General features: G+C 31.7%; 1 protein-coding gene across 1 annotated transcript; it reads left to right on the top strand.

Annotated features, from left to right (window-relative positions):
* Positions 1–220: 220 nt before the first annotated feature.
* MPPBETA (Insulinase (Peptidase family M16) protein) lies at positions 221–6,125 on the top strand. The gene is made up of 9 exons (XM_068633335.2): positions 221–1,051; positions 1,382–1,546; positions 1,661–1,798; positions 1,893–2,044; positions 2,156–2,264; positions 3,613–3,711; positions 4,676–4,741; positions 5,622–5,729; positions 5,820–6,125. The coding sequence occupies exons 1-9, from the start codon at positions 392–394 to the stop codon at positions 5,904–5,906; spliced, it is 1,584 nt and encodes a 527-aa protein (XP_068489436.1). The 5' UTR covers positions 221–391; the 3' UTR covers positions 5,907–6,125.
* The last annotated feature ends 4,432 nt before the right edge of the window (positions 6,126–10,557 follow it).

The following is a 10,557-nucleotide window of genomic DNA, read 5'->3' on the forward strand; positions in this document are numbered from 1 at the left end:
TAAAATAAAATATAAAATCACATATAAAAAAAAGTTAACAGGAATTTTTTTTTTTATATATTTAAATTAAGAGAATACTAATAACGAGAAAAATTCATTTAAAACAAAGCAGGCATAAAAACTAATTAAGAGAATATCAATAACAAAAAGAAGACATTTAAAACAAAAGAGGCATACCAACTGTAAAATTATATTTGGTTTTCTAAATAAAATGAAGAATAATTTTGTTTGAAAAAAAATAAAAAAATAAAAGTAAAAGTCTTGCATCTCTGTAGTTCTCACAAACTAGAATAGCCCTGTTCCACACCAACATCTATTTCTCTTTAACATACGATTCATTACATTGCTCATTCTTTTCCCACCGTGAAACCCTAGACTCCAGCCCTAATCCATGTCCCTCAAGCGCCTCCTCTCCGCGGCCCGCCGCTCCGACCGGCGGGCCTCCGTGCTGTCCTCCATCCGATCTCTCTCGGCGTCCCCCACCCTAGCCCCCTCTGCCGCCTCTCCTCCCGCTCCTCCGCCCCCCACCGCCATGATCTACGACCGCGCTGCCGAGTCCATCAAGTACAAGCTCCGCCAGCTCGAAAACCAGGACCCCCGCTTCCTCAAACACGGCTCTCCCCGCCCCACGCTCTCCGACCACACGCACATTCTCGCCGCCCCTGAGACGCGCGTCACCACGCTTCCCAATGGCCTCCGCGTCGCCACCGAGTCCACCCTCGCCGCCCGCACGGCCACGGTCGGCGTGTGGATCGACGCCGGCTCGCGCTTCGAGACCGAGGAGACCAACGGTACCGCGCACTTCCTGGAGCACATGATCTTCAAGGGCACCGAGCGCCGCACAGCGCGCGAGCTTGAGGAAGAGATCGAGAACATGGGAGGACACCTCAACGCGTACACCTCACGCGAACAGACCACATATTACGCCAAGGTTACCGACAGTGATGTACCCCAGGCCCTCGATATCCTTGCCGACATCCTTCAGAATTCTCGATTTGAGGAAAATCGCATCAGCCGCGAACGTGATGTCATTCTCCGTGAAATGGAGGAGGTACAGAAAACCTCTTTTCTTTGTTTCGAGTTTAGATTTCAATTGTCACTTTCTTTGTACTCTCAATTAATTAGAAATGAGTTTTGATGTGTGATTGAATTTTGAAATGAGTTCTCAGGATTTATCTTACATCATATTAGTAAATAAAATGACTTGATAAAGGGATCTAATGTAATTGGGCCTAGTGTATTTCTACTGGGGGTGTCTGAAAGTACACCTTTTTCTTTGGATGTTGATTTTGTGTAAATTTATTGGGATAGGGCTGATGTTGTTGTTGTTGATGATGATTTCAATTTTGATGTAAGGTTTAATTAATGAATCTGGTTATAGGTTGAGGGTCAAACTGAGGAAGTGATCTTTGATCACCTACACGCAACTGCGTTCCAGTGCACTCCTCTTGGAAGAACCATTCTTGGACCTGATAAGAACATTAGGACAATCACGAAAGCTCATCTGCAGAGCTACATTCAGACACATTACACGGCTCCTAGGATGGTATGTGGAAAATTAATGTGATTATGTTATGTGTGTGTTCTTTGTCAGTGATGGTTTCTCTGCATATTGTTTGTTTATCTCTAAAACTATATTCGGCGTGGTTTGCTTTCATAGGTGATAGCTGCATCTGGAGCTGTCAAGCATGAGGATATTGTTGATCAAGTGAACAAGTTGTTTACTAAGTTGTCGACAGATGGCACTACCACGGCTCAATTAGTTGCTAAAGAGCCAGCTATTTTTACTGGTTCTGAGGTAAGAATATTTGTGTTGACGTTGGAAGACTTGAAACCTTTCTTGTTGGTATATTTAATTACCATTTTTGTCTACTTTTTGCCTGGGAAAACAGGTTAGAATGCTCGATGATGATATTCCCCTTGCACAATTTGCGGTGGCTTTTGAAGGTGCATCTTGGAAGGACCCAGATTCAGTTGCTCTCATGGTCATGCAAGCTATGTTGGGTTCTTGGAATAAGGCTGCTGGAGGTGGTAAACACATGGGGTATGTGATTTGAACCATCCCCATCCTCCCTTCTATATAATAAAAATAGAAGAAATGGAAAAATGCCTCTCCTGATACTGACTTGTTTGCATTCATTTTGACTGTGAACAGTTCTGAGTTAGCACAACGAGTTGGTATTAATGAAGTTGCTGAGAGCATTATGGCTTTCAATACCAATTACAAGGACACAGGTCTTTTTGGTGTTTATGCTGTTGCTAAGGTAAGATGTAAGTGTGGTTTTTCTTATAAGACTTGCCTGAAAAGTTGAGTATAAGACTGTTACGTCCCCCTCATTTTTCATAAATATAATGCTATTTTACTTGATATCTCTTCCAGCAAAAAAGAGAAGACTACTTTATGCTTAGGAACTGTTGAGTAAGGAGAATGTGTAAGGATAAGATAGGAGAATGAATCACTTGCTTTCACCCCTATGGGGTCATGGTTTATTTATAGGAAGAAAAAGCCCACTAGGCCCTCAACCTTTCCAAATTCGTAGGGGTTGGTACTTTAATTATGTGGAATTATAGTTATCTTTTTGAAGTTGAAGCAGTTGGTTTTGTTTTAGTTGGTTGAGTTCTACTTGAAATTTGTGCCGATATTCTCATAACTTCCTTGAATGTTCCCATTCGGCAATCTGACATCCCTATGGTGACGGTAGCTATAGAAGCCTTGAGTAGGGTGGCAAAACGGGCCAGCCTGGCCCGTTTTGGTGCGACCTTCAGTTGGCCTGTCAAAAGCGGGGTGGGCTGGCCCGTCAAGGTTGTGCAAGCTAGAAATAGTAACCTGCCCAATCATAGGATGGGCTAGTCCACCACTTTTCAATTTTTGTTCTTTTTTTGTAATTTTTTGTTTTAGATCTATTTACTTGGTTAATTATTATAATAATTGATATCACTTTTTGGACAATAAAAATACAAGAAAGAGAAATAAAATAAAATTTTAATATTCTAATGAAATGTTTAATATCTAACAAAATAAAGTAAATATCAACTATACTTCAATAAATTAAATGATGCATATAGAAATTAATGTAAATAAATTTCTATATAAAACATTGTTCACCACTAATTTTTTTCCAAACGAATGAGATCCCTCTTTAAAAGTGCCAAAAATAAAAGGTGTGCGCTGTCACCTGTGGCCTGCCGGATTGGTGAGTTAGGCGGGCTGGGACAATACAGGTTGGTGGGTTCAGAAAGTGAACCAGCCCCACCTAAATGATGGTGGACTGAGGGCCTGACTCATTTTGCTACCCCTAGCCTTGAGTACATTGGCTCACAGACCGACATTTACCTAGTTATATCGCCTAAAGACCGATATCCTATAATGAATAGTCTAATATCTTTTTAGGATTATCATTAGTGTAAAATATAAATATAATGGTTATTTGTGTCTCAGCAATGTGATGGATGATTTTACAGTCTGATATTTGCAAGAGTAGTTTATTTAGGTTGTGTTATACAATGTTGTATATCTTCTATAGCTTTTCTAGTTTCATTATCTTTGTATCCATATCTTCAATAATTTTTTCTTGATAAAACTTCTTTTCTCTCAATTTATTGTGCTTTCAGCCTGATAGCTTGGATGATTTGTCATATGCAATAATGTATGAAACAACCAAGTTGGCTTATCGCGTTTCTGAAGATGATGTTACACGTGCTTGTAATCAGGTGGGTTTCTAAGTATTGATTCCTGGCTTGCTAATTTAATGTGACATAGAATTTGGCATATTGTGTTAAACTTCACCTATGATGACTGTATCATTGTCCAAGATATGGTAGGAATTAGGAGTTACTTTACACAAATCAGTTACATGCAATTTTATTCTTAATAAGTTGCATTCAACTTAAATTTCTTATGTCATTTTTCATATACAAAGGTAGTTTACTTTTTAAAACTAAAACAATAAATTTTATGTGTAATGATTTGGATTTAAATTATGTAATGATAACTGGTGCATATTTTGAATGTTGAAAATTTCAGGTAAATGGATCTTATGGTATTTGTGCTGTCACTCTGGATCTTTTCTTTTGATGACATATTATGTGCTCTTCATTGAACACCTTCTGTGTACGCATTAAATTAATGTATAGATGTATCAATCAGCTTGTAAAATTCATGTTACTATTGTATGCCAGGCAGAATAAAAAGGTGAAAGATGGGTATGTGCAACAGATTAACAGCATTTTACTCTTTCATGGCCTTTCTATTTCTGATGTCATGTCATGTTTTGCTGTTAACTTCTTGAAAATGCTTACTGTGTATCTTTCGTCGTGTGCAAATTGTTAAGTTCAATTTTCATGATAGTGCTGATATTTTCATTTCATCAAAATTTATGGTTAACTTTTACCCACTAAAAACATACATTAAGAATTGTGAATCCAATGTTAGTTCTTGCTCATATTGCTTCCATTCCAACAAAGTAATTTTGGCTCACGTAATATGTATTTCCTTTGGTATGCCCAAAGATCATGGATTGCTAAATGTGACATGACATTCACAGTCCTTAAATATTTTTGTTGCTTTCCAATTATAGTACTTCCTACATCTTTATCATAAATTTAGTGTTGCATTAGTTTCAGTTATTCTTTTCTCGCTGTTATACTGTTGTATTCACTTTTTCCTGTTTTACAGTTGAAATCTTCGTTGCTACTACACATTGATGGAACAAGTCCAGTGGCTGAAGATATTGGCCGTCAGGTACAATAGATTTTACACATAACTCCATGAAGAGTAGAGGGACATGGGAGAATGTTTAATAAAACTTCATTCTTTAGTATATTATTTCATTGAGCTCAAGCTGAATTGAGATAAGATGATAGCAAGATACTACTATTGATAGACAAACTCTTAGTTTTGTTTGGATTAGTGATAGAAAATGGAAAATAATCGATCAATATAGATTGGGATGGAATGAATAAAAATGTTATTCCATTGTTTGGATATTTTATAATTGGAAGGAGTGAGGATTTCGTTCTATTTTTAAAAAAACATTGTAATTACTCATGTCCACATTATCCTTATTTAGTATTATGCTTATATGACTGTTAAGGTTAACATATTTGCAAAGCTAAAATAGTCACTTTCTAATCCGCAAGTTTTGTTCCATCAAGTGCACATCAAATTTAGAGTTAAGCAATGGAATGAAATGAATTGCAATCCATCTTCTTTTGTCAGGTTGCATTCATATTTTTACAAACCAAACAATCAAAACTTCATTCCACTCCAACTCTCCCCATTCCACCCTCTATCACTAAATTAAACATAAGCTCAGAAAATGACACTTGCATAGTATGATTACTTATTTAAAGTTAGTAAAGGCCTATTGTTTATGACTATTCTGTTGTATTAATGTAGTTGTAAATTGAATGTGTTCGAAATTTTTAAAATGCAATGGTATTCATTTTCACTCCATTATTACGTGGGCAAAGTCAATGCAGAGAATAGTATCCCCATTAGCTACAAGAATTTCGACCTGGATTCTTTATATAGGATAAATTTATAGCTTTATATATGCTGCAGCGTTAATCATTTTGTTGTTTCACTTTTTTTTTTTATCTATGTTCATGTTTTGTTTCAGCTGCTTACCTATGGTAGGAGAATCCCGTTTGCTGAATTGTTTGCTAGAATTGATGCGGTTGATGCCAGTACAATTAAACGGGTTGCAAACAGGTTTATCTATGACAAGGTAATAATCGAAACATATTCAGTAGTATAGACACCATTTTTATTTGTTGGATAATGGTGTCATGTGTTTGTATTGTATGCTTCTTTGCAGGATGTAGCAATTACTGCTTTGGGTCCTATTCAGCGTTTGCCCGACTACAATTGGTTCAGACGCAGAACCTACTGGAACAGATATTAGTTTATTTTAGTTTTTTGTTTGTTTTTTTTGCTTCATCTCCACTTCATCGGGGAGGTTCGATATAATGTTTTGTTTAAATTTATGACATGCCAATGAATGACGGCTACCGCTGTTATTTTTCATTTATTTTACGAGCCTCTGTTTTGTACCATTTTTGCAATAATAAGTATGCTGCTACCAGTGATGCAATTGACATCATGTTTACTCATTTGTAGAAAATGCTATTGCTGTGCACGTCATCATATATTATATGGAGTTAATTATAAGATTGATTAATGTAAACACTAAATTAGACAATGAATTAGATAAATTGAAGGATATTTGAAGTTAAGTTAGTTAAATCTGATAAATTATATGCTTGGTTTTAGGTGAGGGGACTATGATTCTTGAAAACATCTTGGAGACTGTAAATTTACACACACACATATATATATATATATTTATATTTATGTAAAAGCTTAAATCTTATAGATATTCAACTTCTTACTCGAAATATTTTTTATTATTTAATATAATTTATTTCTGCATTCATTATGAAAGTTAATTATTATAAAATTTTTCTATAATAAATATTCATTTATAAATTTAATATAAAATAAGTATTTTTTCATAATACCCTTCTTGAAAGTTCTCTTCCCTTAATTTGAGATGACACCTTTTAATTGTAATTAGTTTTAAATAAGCAATAAATTAACGTTTACTCGTTTGATTTAAAGAGTTAAATCTAAATACTATATCTAACAAATATTTGTACCACATACTAATAATAAAAAAATCAATCCAAAACTGTAAAACTAACCATGATTTGAGTTTTAAGATATTTATAGCATGACATTGTTTTTCCAAATGTTTAGAAGTATTATACCTGAAGATGTTATTTGTATGATTATGTTTAGTTGACATTTAATAATTTCAAAGGAAATAAATATATTTATTTAAGAAATGTTAAAGTAAAAATGAAAAATAAAACAATTTTAGAAGAATGAAGTGGAAGTATAGTTATTCTAAAAAATAAATTTATTTTAACCTATTCATAATTTTTTTTGAAAACGAAAACGTGAGAATGTAGCTAGTGTTATAAAAATGGGTCCGTCTTTAACTCGGTATTGGTATTAAGTAAATGGATTAATGGTGAGACTGTCTATCTATATTAAAAAAATACAAAATATATTATATATGTATAATATAATTTATCAAATTAAATCTATATTTAATTTTTTTATTATAATAAAGTATTAATATATAAAATAAAAAATAAAATTGTAATAAATTTAAATTTCAAAACATTATTATAATAAAAGAAATAATATTCAAAATCAAATTATTATCAAAAAAAGAAATCATAAAAAAACTCATAAATAAGTTCGAAAAGTAATATATATATATATATATTATATAACGTTTTAATTTTTTTTATATTATTAATTCAAATTGGATCAACCATGTCATTGGATTTTCGTACGACCAATTACATGATATTGAGTTGTCAAATAAATTTTAGATTAGATTATCAATCCAACATGATCCATTTATTAGATTTCGATCGAATTGGCCATACTCTTATGAGTGTTAAAACTAAATAACTTTCTTAAAAATACTTGTTTCACTTTCATGAATGTAACTTTCTTGAAAATAAAGTATACTCGAATACATATTTTCATAAAGAATTCTTACAAAGTAATTCTTTAAAAAAAATTCTATTCTATATTGGTTAACTAATTTCCATTTGTCCCGAAAGATAGAGTGCAATATGTGATCTTTTATATGCACACTATTTGGTAATGTAATTATTGTTTATTAATCAGCAAAAAGGAAAGGGGAAAAAGGTTAACATAATGAGATTTTAAAAATGAATATGATGAGCACCATGCTTGTAAATGTAAAATTTTCAAATATTTGCAAATAATTTGAGATGGGAAATGTGTCTAAAGAAAAACAATAAATATACAAAATGATAATGACAAACGAAATTGCAAGTGAAGCAAAATTTACATGCACATGTTTCAAATTTTTGAAACTAAAATTCTTCAAATACTTTATGATGTTTAAAGGCAACCTTCAACATTAATTATGCAGAATTCTAACTAGTTTAACTTATACTTGAATTTAGACAAATTAGAAGGAGAAGGTCTTATATATTTGACAACACTATATTTAGAAAAAAAACCTTTAATATCCTCTTTCAAACTATTCACAATTAAATTTAAAATATGTTCAATACAAGTATTGTGGAGAAAAGAAAATTATTCATTTGAATTATATTTGAAGAATACAAGTATGATAGGATAACTACAATGAAAACTCCTGGAGAAAAAAAAAGAGAGTAAAGACTTCTTATAATGATATATTTACATTCTTACTTAACATTAAATCCTAGTTGTTTATCTTTATTGGAAATCCTCTTATCAAATATATGTGAATCATTATAAGAAAAATCAATTTTATCACTAACAATTCTCTACTAAATGATCACTATCAATAGAAAAATTAGCCATAAAAAGTGTGACCATGTAAATATTATGAATGTACTTGATATTCCATTAAATATATTGGGAGGTAATGTAGTTTTGGTTCAGAAAAAAAGCTAAGATGTTAAATTTAGAGTTGTATTTTAAATGTTGACATTGAAATTAAAGGAATTTTACTTGAGTGGAAGATAGAGTATTCGAGAAGTGAAAATTGGAAATGATGTCTTAAACATATTAATAAAGATATTGAGAAGTGTAATGATCCCTTTATCACTTAGTTCCATAAACACAAGTAATATAAACTTGTATATACACATGCACACAACATCACCCATACAATTGTTTTTTACAAAATCAACTAAAACAAAATATGAATATAAATGTTTTTTTAAAAGAAACTTCTCAAACTATCCTTACTGATGTTAAAACATAATCAATAACACTCATAATGGTTATGATTTATATTTCATAATCACCTTCAAATATCTTAAGTGATTAAATAAAACTAATCAATATTTAGATAATTTTGAACAACTTTGTTTGAAAACTAATTTTTTACTCTTTTTAAACATAATAAACAATTATGTTAAATATATAATTGATTATTTCAAATAATAATTAATTTTTCAGATGAACATTAATTTTATGAGTTTTGCAAAAGTAATAGAATATTTTAAGAAATAATAAATTATATATAAAAATTATAGTTTTTCAAATAATCAATTATTCTAAAAATAATTGATTATATTTTTCAAAATATTTAATGTGTTATATAAAGAATATAATAATTGATTATGGTTAATAATAATCAATTATCTCAGTCACTGATTTCAAAATCTCTTTTAAACGGATAAGACTTTCACTTCCTCAAGCGAATATACTTTCCCCAAGCGAATATACTTTTGATTGTTTTCTAAAATGAATTTTACAATATTTTGAAGAAAGTTTCTCAGAGTATTTTTTATCACTACAAATAAATGAAAAAGATTTTCTCAAAGATTATTTAAAGTTTTTTTATCATGCTATAGGTTTTGTGATGTAATCCTTTTGAGAATATTTGTCGACCTTGGAGATATCTTTTCTTTCGTTCTACTTCACTGAATTGTAATACACCTGTATGTAGTGTGATTATAGTGTTTGAGTGTTTTCATTACCACATGTTTCTTCTTGAAGGGGTTTGAGGAAGAGTTGTAAGTTTTTTTCTTTTAGTTGCATAGAAGTTTCTGTAACTAAATAATTCAAGAGTTTAGTGGAAAAATCTAGCTAAGGTTTCCAGATTAGATTGGACATAAATTCTTGTGGAATCAATCCAATAAATAAATTTGTGTGTTTTAATATTTTCCATCTTGATAATATTATTCTAATTTTTCTTTGACTCATTGAAACTATTGTCATTGCTTATTCTTATCATTTACATCAAAGTTTTCAAGAAGATATTTTAAAATCAAAATAGGTCAATTTTGAAACTCATTCCCACCCCTTTTGGCTGTGATTTGTGCCAGTCTTTATTTTACAATTGTTATCAAAGCTAGAAATAGAGAGTTATTCAAATTTTGATCCTAAAATGGCTAGTTATTCACTAACATCTGCAGAGGGAACAAGTATGTTAGAGATGATATTTTGATTAAGGGCTTAAACCAATAAAGTATGAAGCTATGTAAGATCAGATCACACAAGTGCAAGTGCACTGTCTGACAAAAGATATAAGAACACCAAGCAGACTACCCACTTTGTCTAGATAATGAATAGACGATAAGTACACACAAAGACTATAAGCTAACTTAAACTAAAAATATTCATAAAGATTAAAGTCTGTAACTCAAAGAATATCTTCAACGTATGTCACAAAAGAGATTCGTGTCAAAACAAAGCTCCATTCAAACATCTCTTGAGTTTCAAGCTAAAGTTACAATGACCGCCAACTCTCCTGACACAAGCTATATCTCAACTCTGGTTCAACTATCTGCCATGTACGTGTGCAATTTTTCCATATTTTGGTGTAAAATGTTATGTTACTAAGGAAGATAAGTACTACTAGCTATCAGAGAGATTGTGTGAAGAAAAGAAGAAAAATTAATATTACATGCAATGCATTTAATGCTTCTCAACGTTAAAGCTCATCACATGATAGTAGAAGAAGAGAATTAAGTGAGTTCAAAGCTACTCAACGACCAAAAAGGGAA

Source organism: Phaseolus vulgaris, chromosome 8, assembly GCF_051622355.1.
Source record: "Phaseolus vulgaris cultivar YP4 chromosome 8, ASM5162235v1, whole genome shotgun sequence".
In the NCBI taxonomy this organism is placed as follows: domain Eukaryota; kingdom Viridiplantae; phylum Streptophyta; class Magnoliopsida; order Fabales; family Fabaceae; genus Phaseolus; species Phaseolus vulgaris.